This window comes from Rhinoraja longicauda, chromosome 20, assembly GCF_053455715.1.
Source record: "Rhinoraja longicauda isolate Sanriku21f chromosome 20, sRhiLon1.1, whole genome shotgun sequence".
NCBI classification, from domain to species: domain Eukaryota; kingdom Metazoa; phylum Chordata; class Chondrichthyes; order Rajiformes; family Arhynchobatidae; genus Rhinoraja; species Rhinoraja longicauda.
Window position 1 is genome coordinate 13,297,372 of NC_135972.1, and position 23,799 is coordinate 13,321,170.

Below are 23,799 nucleotides of genomic sequence, written 5' to 3' on the forward strand. Positions count from 1 at the left end.
GCTAGAGGCACAGGGAACTGCAGATGGTGGAATCTTGAGTAAAACACAATGTGGTGGAGTAACTCAGCAGGTCAGGAAGCATCTCTAGGGGGAATGGACAGGTGGCATTTTGGGTCGGGACTCTTCGTCAGACTGATTGCAGTAGGGGAGGAAAGCTGCAAAAGAAGTGGGCGCGGGGACCACAACTGGCAAGTGACAGGTGGATACAGATGAGGGGTGTATTAATTGGTAGATAGGTGGGCAAAGTCAAGAGATGAAAAGGAGACAAAACGGTGTCAGGTGAGGAGAGAAGAGGAATGCTGCACACCACGGAGGAAAGCATAGGAAAGAGAGGGAAGGAAAAAAGGAATGATGGTGGTTATACCTAAAATGTGTTCTGTTCATACATTGGGTTGTAAGCTACCCAAGCAAAGTATGAGGTACCGTTCCTCCAGTTTTCCTGCGGCCCCACTCTGGCAATTGAGGCGGCCCAGGACAGAAAGGTCGTCGTGGGAATAGGAAGGGGAGTTAAAATGGTTATCAACTAGGAGATCCGGTAGGCCTTGGCAGACCAAACACAAATGTCAGAGAAAAGATTGCCTAGTCTGTGCTTGGTTACGCCAATGTAAAGGAGGCCACATTGGGAGTGCTGAATGCCGTAGAGGGGTTAGAGGAGTTTATTCTCCCCCCCACCCCCCCACCTCCTCTCCATCATTCTTCCCATCTCCACTCCCCCCTCTGGCTTTACGTTTCACTCCTCTTCTCTCCTTATCTGACACGCTTCTTTTCAGCTCTGGCCTTTGCCAACTCATCTTGCCAATCAAAACCCCCCTCACCAGTACCACTCATCACTTGCAGGCTTTGTTCTCCCCTTACCTCTTTTCCAACTTTCTCCCCATACTAAAATCAGTCTGAAAGGTTCCCAATGCAAAGGGCCGCCTATCCATTCCCTCGAGAGATGCTGTCTGACCCACTTTGTTACTCTAGCACTTGGACTAAAGACTAACGCTTCCACACAGTAGCATTAAAATGCCGTCCCAAAGTGTTGTTTTTAGCCTTGCCTAATAAACTCCATGATATTTAATCACATTCCAAATGCAAGAACCACACTTTATTTTCCCAAACACTTCCTCGAGATATGAAACAATTAGGAAATAGTTGTCCTCGTGTTTCTTTTTGAGAATATGTAATACGTAGTTGTGCGCTGCTGGAATAAACCCTGCTTTGCAATCAGGTCTCTGAACAATTATCTAATTATGATCTCATTGCCATCTGTGAGACAATGCTCTGTGCAAATTGTCTGTTGCCTTTTCTTACCTTACAACAGTAATAAAACTTCACAGAGACAATGCATTAGATGTAAATCAGTTTGAGACAGTTGATGAATGACACTATGTGTGTGCAACTTGTGTTTTTAAATTTTATACTCATGTCCTGAGAATTACAAACATTTGTACAACTTCATGAGGGCCATATTTAGATTTCTTCACCAAAAAAAATAAAGGACACAATTTACACCGTACCTATTACGTGTTTTTGAAGTACTAATCCAATGACCTGCAAACAGATCCCCTCGAGCTGCTGTGTAATCTAGAGGATGGGAAGGAAATGGAGAGAAAATGCTTAGTGTTAATCTAAAATAAACGGGTACCCATGCAGATGAGTGAGGTACGGTGCTATCTATGTAATATAGCTGCCAGAAATTTAAAGTTCGAAATTACGAAGTTAAAACTCAAAAAATAGCAATGAAATCACTCAAAAGAAATCAGCATGTTTTACTCTGAATCTTTAGGTTCTTTAAAACCTCCTCTTGAGAAGGTAGGGTTCAGTCTCTGAGTTGTAACACCAAATTACTTTCTACACCATTTAATTAATAAATCTAACCCGAGATTGTTCCTAATGAGATTGTTCCTAATGAGATTGTCATTGTCTCACAGATGACAACAGTTAAAAAAACATCAATAAGTATAGAGCACGACAAATGGAGATTAAAGAAAGAAAGTTAAAGAAATATTGCAAAGAAAAGTAGCTAATGTCATTCCTTTATTTAAGAAGTGAAGTAGAGAGAATCCAGGAAATTATAGGCTGGTGAGTCTCACGTCAGTGGTAGGGAAGCTATTGGAGAGGATATTTTGGGATAGGATTTACTACATTTGGAGGAGAATAGGATAATTAGGGACAGTCAACATGCTTTGTACATGGCAGGTTGTGTCTTACTAACTTGATTAAGGTTTTGGAGGAGGTGAGGAAGGTGATAAATGAAGGTAGGGCAGTGGATGTTGTCTGCATGGATTTTGGCACGGCATTTGATAAAGTCCCCCATAGTAGGCCCATCTAGAAGATTCAGATACACGGGATTAATAGTGACTTGGTAGTATGGATTCGGATCTGGACTACTGACAAAAGACAGCCTGGTTGGATAATATTCAGGCTGGAGCTGTGACGAGTGAAGTTCCATAGCGATCTGTGGTGGGACGTCTGTTGTTTGTGATATATGTAAATAATATAGGAATACCCAAGTTCCTCATTCCCTGGTCCTGAAACATGCATCTCACTCTCAAGGTAAGTACATCCCTTCACTTAACCTTGTTCACTTTTGCATCCATTTGCTCCGATGGACTTTGCACTCCCAATTCACTGGGCAGCACAGTGGGGCAGCTGGTAGAGCTGCTGCCTCACAGTGCCAGAGACTTGGGTTCAATCCTGACCTCTGGTGCCATTTGTATGGAGTTTGGATGTTCTCCCTTCAACTGCGTGGGTTTCTCCTGGGTGTTCCGGATTCCCCCCACATCCCAAAGACGTACAGGTTTGTAAATTAATTGGCCTTTGTGTAGGGAGTGGATGTAAAAGTGGTTGAACAAAGAACTAGTGTGAACAATGATCGATGGTCAACGTGGATTCGATGGGCCAAATTGTCCATTTCCATGATGTATCTCTAAAAAAACTTTAAAGTGACCTTTTCAACTGATCTTTCTAAATAAGGGTGTCCCAGGCTTGCTTCAGTTTTGGGAGGCTGTTACTACTGATTATAAATAGGTGGTTTTGCTGTGTGGGCTTTTCTATGGTTAATGAGATGAGCAACTCAAGTTTACATGCTTTTTATCAAACTCTTTATGAACTTACTGACCTCCTTGTGATCCTCCACCACAGTCAAGATCGTGTCTATCGTATTCAGGATGCCCATTGCCATTACTGTTTTATCCTCTACTTCTTCATAAGCATCACTCTGAAGAACTTTGCTGAATGTCATGGCCTGAGAAGCAAAACAATTATACGTTAACTTTTGTCAAATTGTTCGGAAACATGCAAGCACCAATATTACTTTATGGAGATCAATACTTCATTTAGCCGATTCCATAATTGAAGAAGTGCAAAGGGCAGTGGGAATACCTTAAACAAACAAATGCAAGTTCAGGAGTATTAGCATCAGACCCGAACACAAATACTGCTATTAATTGTAACTCCAGCTATTTACAAAACAAGAAAACACCATGGGGCACTGATATTGGTGAGTTCAGCAGCCACAATGCACATTCCAGCCAGATGGTGTCACTACTTTGTTGTCTTCAAAAGGTTTCTTCAAAAGTTGAATTCAGTCCAGCTTGAAGGAATGCATTTGTGGAGTTGCAATAAATCAGGGGAATTTACAATAAATGGAACGATACTGAGGTACAAAGGGAGGTACAAAGGAACAGAGTACATGTTCACAGATCTTCAAAAGGTAGCAAGACTTGTTAATTACATCATTAAAGGCACGTGGAATGCTTCCGTTATTAGTTGGGATATGCTATACGGAAGCTTTACCACCGCTGTACGCAACACTAGTTTGGGCACTGCATACGGTTCTGTTCACAACAATGCAGGAAAGATACTATTGCGCTGGAGAGGACGTAGAGAATATCTACAAATATTGGTAGGGCTAGAAAAGTTCGACTCAAGTCAAATGGGATAGGCTAAAATAGATGAAGTTTTAGGTGCCAAGACCTTTGGGGTGGCACAGTGGTAGAGTTGCTGCCGTACAATGCCAGAGACCAGGGTTTAATCCCAAATACGGCTGCTGTCTGGATGGAGTTTGAATGTTCTCCCTATGACCACATGTGTTTTCTCCGGGTGCTCCGATTTCCTTCCACTCTCCAAAGACGCACAGATTTGTAGGTTAACTGGCTTCGATAAAATTGTAAATTGTTCCTTGTGTGTAGGATCGTGCTAGTGCGTGGGGTGATCGCTGGTCCGCACGGACTCGGTGGGCTAAAGGGCCTGTTTCCGCACCGTATCTTTAAAGCCTAAAGTAAAATCTAAAGAAAGAGTAAAAGAAGAAGGATCTACGAAGGATCCGAGCAGGGGTATCAAATAAATGGGGCAAAGCTTTAAAGTAGCAGGTAAAAGCTTTAACGAGGAAGTATGAAGCTTCTTTCACCCAAAGATAGCAGGGGTCTGGAACTCACTACCTGAGAGAGAGGCAGTCGAGGCAGAAACCCTCATTATATTCAAAGAGTACTGAGATGTGTACTTGAAGAACAGGGCTGCAAACCTAGAGTTGCAAAGTGCGATTTGGCAAATAGTTAATTTTCTCTGGCAATGAGACAAATAGCCACCTCCTGTATCACTAATTTTCTATGATATCCAGCCTAGACTGCAAAAGATTAATCTGTTTAACTCATCCAAACAATGTCAGATAGTGTAGCAGTACCAGCCTGGAAACCTGAACCAGGATGGTGTGTGCATTTCCCTGGGTTAAGGCTTGAACCCATAATCTTCAGACTCACCAGAGTGAAGACTGATACTGCCAAGGCATGGTGCGTTTCCCAAGAGGCAGAATTGTTCATCGAAAAAGTCAAGCCACTGGACTATTTATTGTCACAAATAAATCCTATCTATTAGTAAGTACTTACTAAATGTTGCGTCATATCAACAGCAATAGTGGTCATCTCCTCACTGTATTCGCATATCATCTTCTGAATGACGTTGGTGAGATCATCATTCTCCGTTTCACGGACAACGTGTAGCAGCTCTTGCATCACTGGTCTAACTGAGTGCTTTATATACAGTTTAGCTGGGAGATAAATATCAAAGCGTTAACTTCAAAGTGTTTAGCCAGTTTCTTGTTTTTGCCTCCGCTTCCTCCTAGATATTGTTGCACTGCTTCCATTTAGATGACCTAGACGTCATAATCCTCTGTTGACTCGATTCTAATTAGAAAAGATTCCAATTTTTACTCAAATCAGTTAGCTAAAGATAAACTGCCCAATTGTACTATCCAACAGGACAATTCCATTTGATGCTGCCCAATAGAACATATTTGTGAGACCTTGTATCTGCCTCAAAAGCTCCTTAAGTAAATATTTGAGATCAGGGGGAACAGCAATGTTAAGTCTTCTACTCAATTCTCTAGCCTACCCCTAGTCAAGTTTCAACACAAGTTTCCCTCATTAATGTACTTGCACAGTAAATATTTACCCAATGCCCCGTTGCTGTACAATATCAACCATGGATGGAAACACCAGCATGAAACCAAATTAAGCAATCAACACTTCCTTCCCCATGCCATTTGGGCACTAATTTATCAGGTCCAAAATCACAGGAAACAATAAATCTCAGTGCTTGATAGAACAAACAAAAAGAGAGCACAACATGTAGAACTTAACTGTGTTGTGTGTTTTTCAGCAGGTTGTAAATGGACCAGTCGTAACTTTTTAGCTTCTAATCATAAAGTGTTTTAATCAGGTTTGTGAATAGAGTTATGGTCGCTGCATTCTTTTAAACTTCAGCCACAATAGTAAGATTACTCAGACCCATAATCCTTTCCATCAAAGCGTTTCAGCACAAGATACCTCAGTGCATAGCAATATCGCCCTGATTAATTTAGTTTACTATTGTCACATGTACCGAGGTGCAGTGAAGAGCTTTTTGTTGCATGCTATCCAGTCAGTGGAAATACTATACATGATTACAAACAAGCTGTCCACAGTGTGCCGATACAGGATAAAGGGAATAACATATCGTTTAAGATAAAGTCCAGTAAAGTCCGATTAAAGTTAATCTGAGGGTCTCCAATGAGGTAGATGGTAGGTCAGGATGGCTCTCTATCTTTCTTTACAAACAACTGAAAACTAATTTAATCAAGTCAAAGTCATGATCTAAATCATTTTCAGATTGTGATGGGTATGTGGAATGAGCTGCCAGAGGAAGTGGTAGAGGCAGGTACAATTATGTTTAAAAGGCATTTAGACAGGACCATAGAAAGTGTTAGTTTACCAAATGCAGGCAAGTGAGACTAGCAAGGGTAGGCAACTTGGTCGGCATGAAGTAGGGTCGAATGGCCTGGTACTGTGTTGAATAACTCTATGACATTGTTTGGCCATAATGAAATAAAGCAGCTTGGCTTACAAGGAAACCAGTCCATGGTCAAGAAGGTGAAAGACTCCATGAAACAGTTTTCAAGGATCACAGCAGACACTTTTGTGCAAGTCTCCCTTCAACTCACCTTCATCTTGATGACTAATAAATGACTGAAGAGCTATGGCAGCTTCAACCTTGACTGGCATCTCTTTATCTTCAATTAAACTCTTCTTCACCAACTCAACTGCATTTCTTAAATTGAGGTCATTTGTGAACTTCAGTTTGCAAAACGAATGAAGAACCCAACATGCCTAAAAACCATGTCAGAAAGAATTAATGTAATCAGCTTTATTAGAAAGTGATTGCATTGTATTAAAAAAAACATTTGTAGTTAAAGCACCGGCCATTTTGGGCCCGAGGCGGAATTGACAGTTGAAAACATTCAATAATACAGAACAGTGGCTATGCTTGAATAGCTTAACAATAATTAAACTAAATAATAGCTAAATTAAATAGTGTCAAGGGTAATGGGGTTAGGAGGGAAGGAAAGGTCAGCCATGATTGAATGGCGGAGCAGACGATGGGCTGAATGGCTTAATTCTGCTCCTATCACTTATGACCTTTGATGATCAGTAAATTTAATCTCCACACCCATAGTTTTTTAAATGTCAAGGATGTGAAAAGTTCAATGCTTTAAGAGACCTATTTATGAATTATGAAAAGTAGTTTTTAAATACATTGTATATCGATTTTGGTTTGTAAGGCACAAATTTGTAACATATTTCACACAAAAACAGAACAATATTTCATTTGAATTATTTAGCAAACGACTGGCACTGATTATACTGAGGGATCTTGGCAAATAGCAACACAAGTGGTAAAACAGGCACACAGCACATTTGCCTTTAATCGGTCAGGTGATTGAGTATAAAAGTTGGGAATTAATGTTGCAGCTATATAAAACTTTGGGTTGGCCACATTTCGAATTTTGTATGCAGTTCTTGACGCCACTTTACAGAAAGGTTGTCGCGGCTTTGGAGAGGGTGCAAAAGAGACTCACTAGGATGTTGCCTGGATTCGAGACTATTGGAATAAGGAGAGCATGGACAGCCCAGGATTGATTTCTCTGGAATGCCAAAGGCTGAAGGGCGAGCGGATAGGATATAAGATTATCCTATTGGGTATCGGGACATAGATCGTCCGTTTTTTCTGCGCAGGTGAAATATCAAATATGAGAGGGCATAGGTTTAATGTGGGAGGGGGAACGTTTAAAGGAGACTTGTGGACCTTTTTTTTTTACAAAGTAGTAGGTGCCTGGAATGCAGTGCCGAGGAAGTTGGTGGAAGCAGATACAACAGCAATATTTAAGATGCGTTTAGGAAAGCATGTGAACAGCCAGAGAATGGAGGGATTACACCTCCAGGAGACTGACAGTTTAATCAAAACCAGTGATTTGCATCTGGTTATTGAATCCAAACTTTCTAAGCATACAGACAACATGGTGACAGCATGCCAACAGATATACTCTAATTCAGCAACATTTCTACCAAGGAAAGAGCGTAGTATTAGTGCAAGAACAGTTCACATCAAACTGCTACATGAAGACTGCTTGTTCGGTAGACAAACTAACAATCATCAACGTTCATTTAAAATTAGGTTTGGCTGCTGCTATGAGGGGTTAATATCTCTGGCTGCCCTACAAAATTCAACCCAATCCATCTATCTGAGTAAATCTCTTTAAAGTATTGCACCTAATGTATATGAAGGAACTGCAGATGCTGGTTTAAACTGAAGATAGACACAAAATGCTTGAGTAACTTAGCTGGTCAGACAGCATATCTGGAGAAAAGGAATATGTGATGTTTTGGGTCGAGACCCTTCTTCTGACTGAGAGTCAGGGGAAAGAGAAACGAGAGATATCGACGGTGATGTAGATAGATATAGAACAAACGAATGAAAGATATGTAAAAAAGTAACGATGATAAAGGAAACAGGGCATTGATAGCTGAGAACCAGTAGAGACAATGAGACTCATCAAGACGACTCTGAAGCTGGTACGACTTGGGTGGGGGAGGGTTGGAACATCTGGGGAAAACCCATGCGGTCATAGGGAGAACGTACAAACTCTGTACAGACAGCACCCGTTGTCAAGGTTGGACCTTGGTCTCTGGCGGTGTAAAGCAGATACTCTACCGCTGCGTCACCATGTCGCTCCCCTAATGCAATGGTCACGATAAAGAAATGTTCAAATGATACAAAATCTGGCCGTGGTATTGACATGGAGAAGGAAAACCCTGGTCTGTAGATATAGTGATCTTGTCAGCTGTGCAGAAAAGTAGCAAATGTGTAATTCAGTAAAGTTTGAGATAATGCTTTTGGGGCTTGCTAAAATGCAGAGAAAAGCACTGAAAATGAGAGGATATAGAGCACTATGGAAGACAGTGGAAGCTTCAACTGTACATCAACAGATCCTTAAAGGTAGCAGGGCAGGTCTTCCATATGTTTAGAAAGGCTTACCCCAGTGTTGTCACATAAAAGTCGAGAGGTTATGCTAAAACTAAATGCCACACTTTGCAGAGCACCTGCATTCGGCCTGGACGAGTAACCCTCAGCTTTTGGTTGTCACCCATTTCAATTCCCCATCCCACTCCCACTCTGGTCTGCTGCACTTCACAATAAAGCTCAACGCAAACTTCAGCAACAAGACTTAATCTTGTCTGCGCACACTGTTGCCTTCCAGATTCAATATTGACCTCCAGTTTTCAGGAACTCGCTCTTTCTTCCCGTCAGTATCAAAACTGACCATTTCTGCCACTGATCCATCTGTGATTTTTGCTTTTCTTTCCCCCTCTTTGGTACAGCCCGGCAGTATAGAGTTAATTCCATTTCTCTTTCCATTGAGGTTGCCTTTCCTGCTCAGTGTTTCCAGTTTTTCCGTTTACATACAACACTAATTAGGCTGACTGCAGAACTCACTTCTGATCACAATGTTATGATACACTGGAGAAACAATCTATGATTGTATGACTGTTCTATGATGGGATTGCCTGGAATCAAGAACTTCAGCAATGAGGACAGTGTGGCGGCTCCCAAGGGTCGGGCCATTCCACTATCGAACCCCTCGGCACGGGAATGGACTAGTCCGCCGGCCCCTCTGTCGGCCGACTTCCGTACGCGGTTCGGTCGGGTTGTGCGCCCGCCTGTGCGTTTCGTGCCTCCTGTTCTGAAGGGGGGGGGGGTCCTGTGGCGGCTCCCAAGGGTCGGACCATTCCACTATCGAACCTCTCGGCACGGGAATGGACTAGTCCGGGGGCGGCCCCTAGCTACAGGGATAAATGGCAGGGGTTTAGGCGCGATCGTTCTCTTGCAGACCCGTCTGGACAAGAGAACGACAGCAAATAAAATTCCTCCCGAAACACCTGGCTCCTCGCCTTCATTTCGGGGCTATCACCGCGCCACAACAGATTGGTTACACAGGGTTATTTTCTTTTGAAGAACGAAAACCGAGGAGAGGCTTAATTGAGCTGTATAAGTTATAAAGGCCTAGCTCGAGACAACATTTCCCTTTGCAGAGGTGTTACAAAGGGGGGGGGGGGGGGGGAACAGATATTTGTAATATTCATAAGATTAGAGGGTGAGGAATAATTTTCTCAACCCCAGGTGGTAGAGATCTGGCAATCCCTCTCAAGAAGCTCAACACCACCTAGGACAAAACAGTTTACTTGATTAGCACTCTATCCATCACCCAAGACCTTCATTTTTTTCCATTAGTCAGTGCACCAATGTGTACCATCTACAAAATGCAAGGAGTTAGTGCGCCAGGCTACTTCAATAACACCTCTCAAACTTGTGACCTTCACTACAAAGAAAGACAAGGGCAGCAGATGGAACATCACTACCTGCAGGCTTCACTACAAGATACACCTCATCCTGACAAGGAATATACATCGTCAGCCTTTCACTATCATTGCATTTATATCCTACACGTCTCCATTGTGAAAGTATCTTCACCAGAAGGATGCAGTGGTTCACGATGGTGGCTCACCTCAAGAGCAATGGATGGAGGTCCAGATCCCATACATTGCAGATTAAGAGATGTAAGATGGGCTTGGGCTCTTTTCAACCAGGACAGAGTTGGCCTATTCTGTGCCTTAAATGTTCTGTATTACAGTGCAGCCCAAACTGCTATTTGCAATTTTTTATTAAGTCATTCAGTTGTATCTCATCATTAGAAACCAGCTCAACAAGAATTCACACCACAATATTTGTGGGCAACTAAGTGTCTATCCAGTCAACAACAGCCATGTCCCAAAAATATTAGAACCAACATAAACAAGCACTTTGAAAAATATGAACAGGATATCAGTGAATTGAAAGGGTTCAGCTGGATGGATACAAGCTATTAAAAAAACACACAAATGTACTGATATTATTTTAATTTCTATTGACCACCATTTGTGCAGAACAGCTGCTGCAAGATTTGTCAGGAAATTGACAACATTATAAGACAATATGATTGACGATATCATGATAATATCAAAGCAGCGTGAGAAACTGCGCTGGGTATAGTAAAGGAAAGGAGACACCACCCTGTACTCCAGTTAGGACCTGTAGCATTTTGGTTCTAAGTATTAGCCCAAGGAAACAAATTCTGACATTTCTGCAGATGGAATTTAAAAATCAGGAAGTAAAGTTTTCCTTAAATTGCTTATACACGACATATAAAAGGTTGTTGACCCAAAACATCACCCATTCCTTCTCTCCAGAGATGCTGCCTGTCCCGCTGAGTTACTCCAGCTTTTTGTGTATATCTTCGGTTTAAACCAGCATCTGCAGTTCATTCTTACACATTTATAAATATAAAATTTGCAGATGTGTCTTTTGAATTAAGCACCTTGTGTCCTCAAATAAAGGAAACAGACCTCCATATCCAGCCACATTAAGAAACAGGAGCAGGGGTTGTTCATATTGCCACCTTCAACTATCTCTTAGTAAGAACATTGCCGATCTAACCTTAGGCTCAACCTTCACTTTCTTGCCTGGCCTACTTAAATCTCAATTCCCAAAATATGTTCATCTTACTCAGTTTCAAGGAACCCTCAAATGTTAACCACTCTTTACAGATACTGGAAGACATAACTGTTCTTCCTTTGAAGCATCTCCTGTTTATGTGTAGACTACATCATTGCCAAAAGCACTTCCAAGAAAACAAAGCAGTGAGAAGTTTAATAATCACGGAAACATAGTACGTAGTCTTACCCTTGCGCGGAGATAGCCCAATTCAGAGTTAAAGAGTGGAAATACATAGCTCTGAAGAATTAACTCCATTTGTCCCTTGTATATATTTTTCTGTGGTTAAAGCATAAAGTTAGTTTACCAGATAAGGAAAAATGTACAATACTTCGATATAACTGTGAAAATAACATTCCAGAAACTGGAATTATTTGGCTTAGGTTAGATATTGACCTTACAAGCCTAAAATCTGGACTTGAAAATAATTCTGCTGAGCTGAGAAAGGTTCCTTTGTTCCTGAAATGAGTTAAAAAAACTTAAGATGTAATTCTGGTGGACACTATGAAATACACGACGAGACCGGACACGAGAGTAGCAACCGATGTGGTAAATGAGTGAAGAATGAGGATTTCCAAAACGAGTTTCGAACAAGGTTTTCCAAAAGTCCAGGGGAAATGTATATTATATTGAACTGTAGTACTGAGCAGCCAAGGTCAATGATAAATGAGCAGGCATCATTTTTAGAGTTAAAAAGAATACAGGGAATTTAAAATTAGAATTTATGTGAAGGAAAATCTATTCCTAATCTCAAATATTGTTATTGTATGAGCACAATATAGTGTGGCATTTTGCACAATTCATTACTACCCATAATCATACCCAAAACTGAGTGTGTAAAACCAAATTGCAAGCATGTAATTTTTCTTTGTGGACCAAGAGGGTCTCCAAATTCAAAAGATCAGGTGCACTCATTAAGGTTGGAAAGAGCGAGAGAGTAGCTTGAAATTTTTGGACATAACACAAAGAAATACTACTTCAGGGATAATATTACCAACTTTTGAGAATAATTATTTACTTTGTGCTAGTTTAAAATAACATAACCCCAACTTGCCTGAAAATGCTGACTTTATTAAAATCATGGAGAATCCCCAGATAAGCAACATGTTCGGACCAAAACAGTGAATGATGATAGATCATGGTCCAAGAAAGATAGGAGCAAATAAAATCACCTCTCATTTCCAACAATAATGCACCTGCCTTTTTGTAAATGCCAGAAACTTGCATTACAGGAAAAAGCCATTTGGCTCAAGATACCCACATTAGCTACATGAAAGACCCATCCTCACTCAGCTCTTTCCCCTAGTCTTCAGGAACTCAACTCTTGGCCTGAAAAAGTTCAGCTAACTAAGTCCATCAAACCCACCAATTTCTGACACCTAAACCTGGTGTTTTGTACTCCCTACACCAAAAGAAGTTGGTGTAGGCAGTACTTTACTTACTTTAAGCAGGATATCTGCCAGGGACCCAATGACATGTAGCGCTCCATCCTTCTTGCGAGGATCTTCATTTGGGTTTGTCAAGATCTGGTAACAAAAGCTCATCATCTTTGGCAAAACCTACAAGAAACAAATCAGTTTGAAGTGGTACATCATAGAATAGGAGAATTACTATTACAAATAAAATCTGATCAATAATGAGAAATTACAAATCTACTTATCGTGGCATCTTCATTAACACAAGTGAAGAAAATGGGAATTGGACATTTAACTTCACATTGTCCTAGATTACGTTGCTGAATTAATTGATCTGTATTCTTTGTACAAGTTTTCAAAGGCTGCATGCAAATCTGCAGTGCTTGTTTGATAAAGTACAATACCATCACATCCCGAACCTCCAATCTCATCTTCCCCTTTATAAACATTCACTCCTCTCCCTCCCTGCCAATAAATATTGTGGAATGGGCAGGCATGCTCTCAACCAATCTCACTCAGAGTTGAACAACAGATTGGGGAATAGCATTCCTTTATCTAGGAAGGCCCCCATCTTCCTCTTCTCACCAATCATAGTTACCTCTAAGTGGTACGTCTTATTGCTTTGGTATATGTTGGCACTTTTTTTTTATTGCTTTGCAAGTACCAGCAGTATCTGGTCAGAATAAAAATGATACTGGAATTATCCCCAAGTCGTGCAAAATTTAATTATGTACCCATCCACTACATTGTTTTTCGTTGGGTATACCTTGTTGTTGATTCACCACATCTAACTGCTGCAGTTTATAGAGATTTTGTTCAAACATTTGGGTTCACTGACTGTTTGAAGATATTGATTTTTTAGTAAAGAGTTACTTTAACATAGGTGCAAAACTGATTTGAACTGAGAACAGAGGATGTATGCCCTCACCTCCTTTCTCTTCTTAGCTGCAGTGTAAAGAAAATTCTGTGCCGCGATAGTTGGAGATACATGGTCCTCAAATACATCTGAAAAATATTTCAATAGTATTAATGATCAACTGCTCATCTCACATGTAATAAATCAGCAGCTAAATATAGCAACTGGCTGATTTCACTTCGCAACAAAAGACAATGGACAAGAAATAAAAATTACTGGAAATATTCAGGAGGTCAAGCAACATTCATGGAGGGAGAGACATAATTAATGTTTCAGATCAATGGCCTTTTATCAGAGTTTTGATGTTCTGAGTTCTGATGAAAGGTCATCAATCTAAAGGGTTAACTCTGGTTCTTTTTCTGCAAAAGGACTTAAAATGCTGGAGTAACGCAAAGGGTCAGGCAGCATCTCTGTAGAACATAGATAAATAATGTTTTGGGTCAGATCCGGTCTTCAGACCTCTTTTTCTGCATATCAGCTTGATATATTGGGAATTTCCAGCACTTTCCACTTTTATTTCAGATTTCTAGCAACTGCAGGGTTTTTATTTGCTTTGAATAGAAGGTACTGTCAGGATCTGAATTTAATAGCACAGAAAGAAAAAATAACACAATCAAATCCGGGTATCTTTTTTTGATGGAGCTCACCAAATTTCATCCGAATGTATTCGTATGGATCCTCCTGCCAAAGCTCCTCATCTTCATCTTTGTAACACATCAGTGGGAAGACTACTTCTTCAGAAATGCTCTGCATCAATAATAGGCGAGTGTAAGAGAAAGAGTGTAAGAACAAGAGTGAGTCAGGAAAAGAGAAAAGTAAGAATTGGAGGCGGGGGTGGGAGATAAAAGAATTTGGATGTGTGCATTCATTTTAGCACCATCCCCAAATAAAATCATCATTAGATCAAAATTTATAACCTCCAACATCCGGTCAAATTATCTAAATTAATGAATACACTAAAGAAGCACAAGCGAAGAATGAATAACAAGTTATATTTCCCCTGGTCCTCTCCTTTCACCCCACCAGCCTCTGCATCCAACACATCATCCTCCAACATTTGTCACCTCCAAAGTGATCCCACCACCATCTTCCCATCCCTACTCCTTTCCACAGAGACCATTCCCTCCGAAACTCCTTGTTCACACATCTCCCCACTCAAAACCACCCTCCACAGATACTTTCCCCTGTAATCGCAGATGTACCACCTGTACCTACTCACTCAACTTCCTCCAAGGACTGCAGCAGCCCTGTCAGGTGAGACCGAGGTTCATGTGCATCTCCTCTCACCTCATCTACGGCATCCGGTGTTCCCGATGTGGCCTCCTCTACATCGGCGAGACCAAGCGTAGACTCAATAACGATTTCGCTGAACACTTGCTTTTGGTCCGGCAGGGCCTACTGGATCTCCCGCTTGCCAACCATTTTAACTCCTCTTCCCGTTCCCATACTAACCTTTCTGTTGTGGGTCTATTCCATTGCCAGAGTGAGGTTGTATGCAAACAGGAAGAGCAGCACCCCATATTCTGCTTAGCTAGCTTACAACCCAGGGTTATGAACATTGAATTCTCTGATTTTAGGTAACTACAAACACCGCCCTTTCCCTTCTTCCCCCACACTTTCCCTATTCCCTCAACCCTCTCCCCTGTGCCCCACCTGAACTTGCATCAATATTTCCCCTCCCCTCTCACCTACATTCCTTCCTCCTGCTTCACAATTCACAACTCTTCAATCCTTTTATCTCACACCTCCTGTCCTTTCATCTCAGGCCTTTGTCCAACCAACTATCAAAACCCCCCTTCATCTCCATCAATCCATTACCTGCCAGGCTTGGTCCTGTCCCTCCTCCCTTCCAGCTTTCCTCTCCTTTCCCCCCTCAATCAGTGAAGATGGGTTCTGACCCGAAACACCAGCAATCCACGTTCTCGAGAGATGCTGCCTGACCTGCTGTGTTACTTCAACACTTTGGGGTTTTTTTGTAAACCAGTATCGACAGCTCCCTGTTTCTACTCTATGTAATATTTCTGCTTTCCGTTGAAATGATGAGAATTATCACACTGCATAAGAACCTATATTAGAACAAGGATGGTACCAGTAGTGCAATAGCTGCAACAGGTTTGCAGGAAAATCTAATTAAGTATGCTGATGTTTGATCCAATCAAATCAGAATCATTACATGCACACACTTTAGGACATTATAGATTAATCATCTGTTCCACTGGTCCCTCATTCATCTTCAGCCTCAGGGTTCTTCGCGCCCACATCAGTTGAGCTGTATCCCTCTCGAGTTCACTGCCAGTTTCCACCTTGATAAATTCCTTTACTCAGAGGATAATAAACCTATGGGAATCTCTACCTAGGCTGTTGAAGCCAAATCTCCAAATATATTTGGTAAGGAGATGATTAGATTTTTAAACACAAAAGGCATCAGGAAGTACGAGGAGGGAGTGGGAATATGGTATTGGTGTGGAGGATCATATTGAGTGGTGGAATGAGGTTCAATGGCTTACTCCTGCTCCTATTTTTCAATGTTTCTTGGAAGGTGGCTTCGGGTTGAAAGATTAACCGAGATCGAGCAGACACAAGTGGACGAATGGCTTACTACTACTTCCAATTCTTATGTACATAATAATGAAAATGAAATTCAGCTTTTACAGAAAAACCCAATTGGCAACTTTCTCAGTAGCCAGTCCCTCTTAGCACAACATCAAAGAGAAAGCAGACTAATTAAACTCAGATAGTGCTTACCTGAATGTGAGGCTTCATCTGTTTCCACGTAAGAGAGTGATTAACACCTTGATTTAGATAGTTGAGGACTTGCTGCAGCACACGAGGTGCAACATATTGTTTCTGACGGTGCTGATCTACCAATTTCAGCAATACCTGAGAAAAAAAAGACCTCAATCAATGCCCTGCACACCTTTCAACAACATTTGGGATGTGAAAATGCAGGCAATATTTCCGCTTCGATGGTTTCTTGATTTTTGCCTTACAAAATGTAATGCACTATTGAACTATTCGAGGTTTGTGGTTATTTTTTGTCTCAATGTTTGCCTGCAGTTGTGGTCTGAATTTTATTCTCATCAGGAAGTGTGGCTATCAATTTCCATGATCCTGTGAGTAAACCTTTTGTACTAAGCCATGCAGCCAGTTTGATCGAAAAAAATAACCTCAATACTCTATCAAGATGAAGAAAAAAATTCTCCGCTCCCAAAAGCTATCCAGCAAGCCTCATTTTGACAACATCCAAGATTCAGACTTGATTATGATTGCCCATAATTGACTAGTTGTAGACATTTTGTCCCTGATTTTGAACACATCAGCAGAAAAAAATACATACATGTTTTGATGGGATTTTCTTACCTGCTTTGATTAGGCACATGTAAATTATGTTTGGGCATTTTGCACCACAACATAGGTATCTGTGGGCCATACAAGAACTACGGCAAGTGATCTTAAATAATTATACTGTGCCATTAAGGAGAAAGCGAGTTGTGGTAGAAAGCAAAAGTTCAACAAAACGATAGATATATGTAGATGGCATCAACCCTTTGACACCATTGTTGGATATCATCCTGCATGATATGTAACAATGTAGGCTGGAAGGCAGCTTATATTGGGGGAATGTCAGAGTATAGATGCAAGTTGGGAAACAGGCCAAGATAGCTTAACATTGTTGCAAAACATGAACTGCAATGCATTTCACAACAATAAACAGCTTAACCCAATTGTAAAAAATGCTGTCCCAGAGAAAGTTAAAGTTACAGTACATCATGATATACAGAACATTAGTATTTATGCCAATATTCTAGTAGGGTGCAGAAGATTGCCCAACTAGAATCATTGGCAAAGTACTAGGAGATTCAACATCAGATTCTCGAAAAGGAAATTAATTGAAAAAAATTTGAATCTGCTTACTTGCTGAATTGATTAGAGATTGTGAAAGTTGTTAATTCTACACAAAATAGAGCAATCAGTAGCTGTTAATGCCAAATGTAAGAATTATACACAGAAACCATTTGGCCAAGTTTACATTCCTTCATTCTCTCACGCATTATCCCATCCCATAATCTTTTATTAATTTTATTTAAAAGTTTATACGACTTCCCCTTAAACATAACTATTATTTCACTTTGACAACTACATGTGATTAAAGCAGTTTGGCAAAAATACCATATCAGATTCATTAATGATCATCTTATTTTATGATAACACAAACATATGTCCTCCCAAAAACAATAAACATCTCTGCATTTACCCTTTAAGTCCTTTCACAATTTAAAAATGTTCTAACTTATTTTACGCATACATGTGCTCTCTCAGTTTCGAATAATGTTCTTTTAAGTCTTTCTAGCACTTTCTTTGGTGCTTCTGTTTCATTTTTGCATTTTCTGTGCATGAATAGAGTTTCATAAACTTGAACAAAGTCTGGACCAAACTGATCTGAGACAAGGCATTCGTTATATTAAGGCCAAACACAATGGATCCATAGAGTGGCAGGGACATCACCCACAGAACATCATCCAGCATTTGTCTGCCCAACTGCTGCTCAGTATAAAGCAAAATGCAAAAAACTTGAACAACAGAGGTCCTGCACATAAGAGATCACAAGGTCATTTGATCCCAAAAGCAAATGTTCATTCCAGGCACCTGCTGCAACGTAAAGATTGCTCAAACTCCACAACTTATTTGCAAAAACATAGCTGCATGCTCTCTGACCACTGAGGAAGGAAGCTGTGTAATCTGTACCGTTAGAGACATCTATACATAACCAACACATTGCCCTGCACATAAATCACGTCAAGGGTCACTGTAACAAAACGGAGGCGGAAACAGCAGGGTGCAAAATTCAGAGGATCTTTTCTGGATTTTTGATTTTACAATCACGAAGGAAGCAAAGACCCTGCCATGGGAAAAATGTTCAGCTTCATTAAGTACTTTGTCAGAAATACAAGGCACAGGCGTGAGCGTTAGTGATGCATACATTACTAATACATCACCGTGCCTTTGATCAGATTCGATTTACAAATCGTTGTGGATAAATAAGTCAATTTATATAGTGCTTTAGCACTGTAAAAGTAACAAAATGATTCTTAAGAGTGTTATCAAACCAAGCCACAGAAATGTAGATGACCAAAGCTTGCTCAGTCAGAGCAGTCGGTTCAAAGGAATGTATTGAGACAAAGAATAACAGAGAGGTCAACACAAGAAATTCTCGAGTGCATAGCCTTGGCAGCTAAATCATGTTTCCCACTGGTGGAGCTTTAAAATCCAAGAATTAGAGGAGATTAGGGTTAAAGTGCTGCAGAAGATCAAAACACCTACAGTTGGGGAAAAAGAAATGATGCAAAATATCATTAAATATATAGGGTTAGGTAATGCCTAGGCCAGTGTTGCCATGTGGAAAAATGGGAGACTTATGGATAAGGCCAGGGAAGAAAGCATCCGTGAATGTGCTGGATATTGTTGTGATATTGCTGGGACTACTTTGTGTATCCAAGAACTACTTTGTATGGCTGTGTATATAAGTGATGGGTGTGATTAGGCGGTCACTCTGGATCCAGGCGGCCTTGGAATAAACAGCCTGGAGTTAAGCTCCACCATGATAACATCTTAAACATGTGTACTCGTGGTCCTTCCAGAGTCACAACAAAGGTACAACAAGTACCGGACCACGAAGTACAACATGGTGGCAGCGGCTTGGTGTTTCGCCTAGGGAGGGAATGAAGCATGCCCGAGCAGAAAAGGTTAAAAAGAAGAAAAAAAAGAAAAAGAAAAAAAAAAGCCCTGAAGGGAAACAAAACAAAAGAAAAGTTTCCAGCTCGGTACGGGACGTTTGGAGTGCATCCCGACAGGGCCAGTGTGGGTTGGTATAGTTACCTGCTCAGTAGTCGGCGCCGAGTTGCCGACGTGACGCTGTAAGCTGCTGGGGGCGTTGCGTGTAGGCCCCCGTCACGCCCCAGCACCTGTGTAGGCCCGAGATTAGAAGCCTGTGACTGCTTCGCGGGGGGGGGAAGACCGGGAGACCCGACACACACGGAGATGTGCGGTGACCGGGGAAGACCGGGAGACCCGACACACACGGAGATGTGCGGTGACCGGGGAAGAACGGGAGACCCGACACACACGGAGATGTGCGGTGACCGGGGAACACCGACACCCATGGAGGTGTGCGGCGACCGGTGGAGACCGGCACCCATGGAGGTGTGCGGCTACCGGAGGAGACCGGGAGACCCGACACCCGCGGTGATGTGCGGTGACCGGGGAAGACCGACACCCGCGGAGGTGTGCGGCGACCGGGAGACCCGACACCCACGGAGGTGTGCGGTGACCGGGGAAGACCGACACCCACGGAGGTGTGCGGCGACCGGGAGAGCCCCGGAGGAGACCGACACCCACGGAGGTGTGCGGCGACCGGAGGGACCGACCACCCGCAGAGGTGCAGCAGCCGGTAAGGCCGAGGCACTGCGTACTTACCCAGGCGCGTCGACCGGAGAGTCGGGAGGCCCTGGGCCCGAGGCAGCGGCAACGCGTTCGAATTTGAGCGGCAGCTGCCGGGAGCACCTGTGGGCGGGGCCAGCGCAGCGCGTTCGAAAAGTTGAGCGACAGCTGCCGGGGAGCACCTGTGGGCGGGGCCAGAGCGCACTGCAGCGGAGGCGCGATCGCACCGCGATTACAGCAGTGCCAGCCCAGCAGTGCCAGCCCAGCAGTGGGAGCCCAGCAGTGGGAGCCCAGCAGTGCCAACCCAGCAGTGGGAGCCCAGCAGTGCCAACCCAGCAGTGGGAGCCCAGCAGTGCCAGCCCAGCAGTGGGAGCCCAGCAGTGCCAGGCCAGCAGTGGGAGCCCAGCAGTGGGAGCCCAGCAGTGCCAGCCCAGCAGTGGTAGCCCAGCAGTGCCAGCCCAGCAGTGGGTGCCCAGCAGTGCCAACCCAGCAGTGGGAGCCTAGCAGTGCCAACCCAGCAGTGGGAGCCCAGCAGTGCCAGCCCAGCAGTGGGAGGCCAGCAGTGGCAGGCAAATCATGGTGGTGGAGCATCTAGAGCCTACACTACATTTGATCTACACAGCACGTCTTCTTGAGGGGAAGATATGGAACAAAATGAATATTTTGTGTTTAATGACCTGTGTAGTGATCTGTGTAATGAAAGCTTAATGTATTATATTTGATGCTTTTGTATATATGTATATATCTGTGGAGTGACCACACGGAGTGAGTGACCACACGGAGTGAGTGACCACCCGGAGATGAGTGACCACACGGAGATGAGTGACCACCCGGAAATGAGTGAAATTCCGCAGAGGAGTGACCACCATGATGGCGAAAGAAAAAAGCAATTGTGTTTAATTGTGTTATTGGTTTTGTTTGCAAAAAGCAATGGTGTTTTGGTTTTGTTTGTTAAATATATTTTAGCCCTCGAATGGTAAAGAAACCAATTTTATATAAGACAAGGGGGATGTTGTAATATATAAGACAAGGGGGATGTTGTGATATTGCTGGGACTACTTTGTGTATCCAAGAACTACTTTGTATGGCTGTGTATATAAGTGATGGGTGTGATTAGGCGGTCACTCTGGATGCAGGTGGCCACGGAATAAACAGCCTGGAGTTGAGCTCCAGCAATGTAACCTTTTACACAAGTGTACTTGTGGTCCTTCCAGAGTCACTAAAGGTACAACAGGTACCGGACCACGAAGTACAACAGATATCATCATTACGAAGAACCCGAGTCTCTGGCGCTGTGAGGAAGCAGTTCCACCAACTGTGCCACGGTGCCGCCGCAAGCTGCACTCTTGGCGAGTTCCAGTAAGCAGCAGATCCAAGATGAGGAGTAGGCAGACAGATCATGGTTCATAAGATCAGAAGAAAAATTAAGCCATTCGGCCCATCGTCTACTCTGCCATTCAACCATGGCTGATCTATCTCTCCCTCCTAACCCCATCCTCATGCCTTCTCCCCAGAACCTCTGACATCTGTACTAATCAAGAATCTATCTATCTCTGCCTTAAATATATTCACTGACTTTGCCTCCACAGCCTTCTGTGGAAAAGAATTCCACAGATTCACCACCACAGGTTGACGGTGGAAGGGAAAGAGGGAGATTACTGCAGACTGCAATATGCTGTCGTCAGGAATGAGTTGAGTTGGGATGACAGTTGCATTTCGCTAAAAAAGCAAAGTGAAACAGGTTTCAATGTGCCAGCTAGCTGCTCAGTTAAGTCTCCTCTTAGTATGTGGTGAATCCTCTTAGTATGTGGTGAAGTATTGTGGGCCACAGCCTCTGGACAGAACTGTGCAGGCCCAGACTCCAGGCACAATGTAAAGTGGCAACATTGTGTGTTTCGCCCACTTAATGCAAAACATACTATTTGCTACGAATTAAAGAGCAAGCAGTTGTCTCTATGATAGGTCAACAATTCCTCTCACAACTAACACCATTAAAACAGATTGATGATCATTTATCACGTAGGTGTTTGAGGGAGGATGGTTATAAACAATTGCTGGTGCACTTGTCTACCTAACAACCACTGCACTCTAGAAATCATTTAAAGGATTGGTACTGGTTTATTATTGCCACGTGTACCTATAGTGAAAAACTTTGAGCAAATTAATCAGTCAAATCACACAATCAAGCCATTACATAAGTACAATGAGCAGTGTAAAGATAACAGTCGGAAAGATGCTGTTCATGATTCTTGTTGAACTTGCTTTCAAGCTTTTGTATCTTCTGCCCAATGGGAGAGGGGAGAAGAGGGAATGATGGGGTGTAAAAGATCCTGGTTATGTTCGTTGCTTTCCCGAGGCAGCATTAAGTGCAGATGGAGAGGGGGGGGGTGAGGGCAGAGTAAGCTGTTGGGCTACATCAACAACGCTTTGTAATTTCTTGCAGTCTTGGGAAGAGCTGTTGCGAAACCAGGCTGTGACTCGTCCCGAGAAGACACTTTATGCGGTTCATTTCTGGGAGCTGGTAAGAGTCATGATAAACGTGCTTTTTATCTCCTTCCTGTACTCTGTCAAGTCACTGTTCATGACCTGGCCCACTATTGTGGTGTCATTTACAAACTTGTAAATGGAGTTAGAGCAGAATTTGGCCACACAGTTATCAATATACGGGGAGTGACTGTATGAAACATTTTGGGCATAACAAGAGCTCATACAACGGCAAAAATTATGCTTCTATTTAATGCATATAAAGGCTCATTAATGCAAAAATAGACAATGTACCGATATCTGCAATGCTGATAAGGAACATAAATCTATTTTAAAACCCTATTTGTGCTCTTACCTGCTGAATGCCAACAGCATATGTTTTAAAAAAGAATTCCGAAAACTCAATGTACTCTTTTGTTACATTTCCAGGGCTTCCATATCTGCAGAAAAAGTAAAAATAAAAATTATCTGGTTAAGTTATAAGAAAAATACAATTTAAGTCAGTAATTCCAGATCAATAAAATTGGTGAGACAATCATCTTCAAACGTAGCGTAATCAGAGATTACACAGTGGAATACCATGTGTATACCACAGTGTATAACAGACTGATCCCAAGCTGAGACTCATCTTATGTTCAGTTAATTGAACTCAACAGGAGTTAGATGCAAAAATCATTTAGACGTAAATTGGTAAATCCTATTTCGGATCACTTTTCAACAGCCATTGCATGTATGGAAATCAGAAGAGTATCTCGCAGCTTTAGAGTGGTTGCCTTACAGCACCAGAGAGCCGGGTTTGATTTAATATATGTTCATTAAATTGTCATATAAATTTGTAGCCATGGAAAAAAGTCTAAGTCCAAATCTTATCAGAAACTACAACCATTTAAGTTTAACAAGGTAATAGAGACAAATAAAATTCCTGGTAAGAAATCCTGTGGCTTCCACAGCTACAGTGTACTAAGTCACTCTTAGTCTCCAACCCATCACACACTTTACTTTTGTTCTCACCACTACCCCCATGAAAGCCTCTTTGTTTTCTGTTCCTTGATCTGATGAAAGATCCTCAACCTAAAACACTCTTTGTCTTTCAGCAAACGTGTGAGACCTGCTGAATATTTCCAGCATTTTCTACGTTTATTTCAGATACTCAGCATC

General features: G+C 42.2%; 1 protein-coding gene across 1 annotated transcript in view; it reads right to left on the reverse strand.

The window, feature by feature from the left end:
* ipo8 (importin 8) overlaps positions 1-23,799 on the reverse strand; it is a 73,659-nt gene that overhangs the window by 18,879 nt on the left and 30,981 nt on the right. Inside the window, exons 8-17 of the mRNA XM_078416971.1 lie at positions 22,997-23,081; positions 16,465-16,599; positions 14,367-14,466; positions 13,732-13,808; positions 12,831-12,947; positions 11,578-11,667; positions 6,464-6,629; positions 4,872-5,032; positions 3,107-3,232; positions 1,503-1,569 (exon numbers count right to left, since the gene is read on the reverse strand). Of these exons, the coding sequence (XP_078273097.1) occupies positions 1,503-1,569; positions 3,107-3,232; positions 4,872-5,032; positions 6,464-6,629; positions 11,578-11,667; positions 12,831-12,947; positions 13,732-13,808; positions 14,367-14,466; positions 16,465-16,599; positions 22,997-23,081 (1,124 nt within the window). The remainder of the gene's footprint in view (positions 1-1,502; positions 1,570-3,106; positions 3,233-4,871; positions 5,033-6,463; positions 6,630-11,577; positions 11,668-12,830; positions 12,948-13,731; positions 13,809-14,366; positions 14,467-16,464; positions 16,600-22,996; positions 23,082-23,799) is intronic.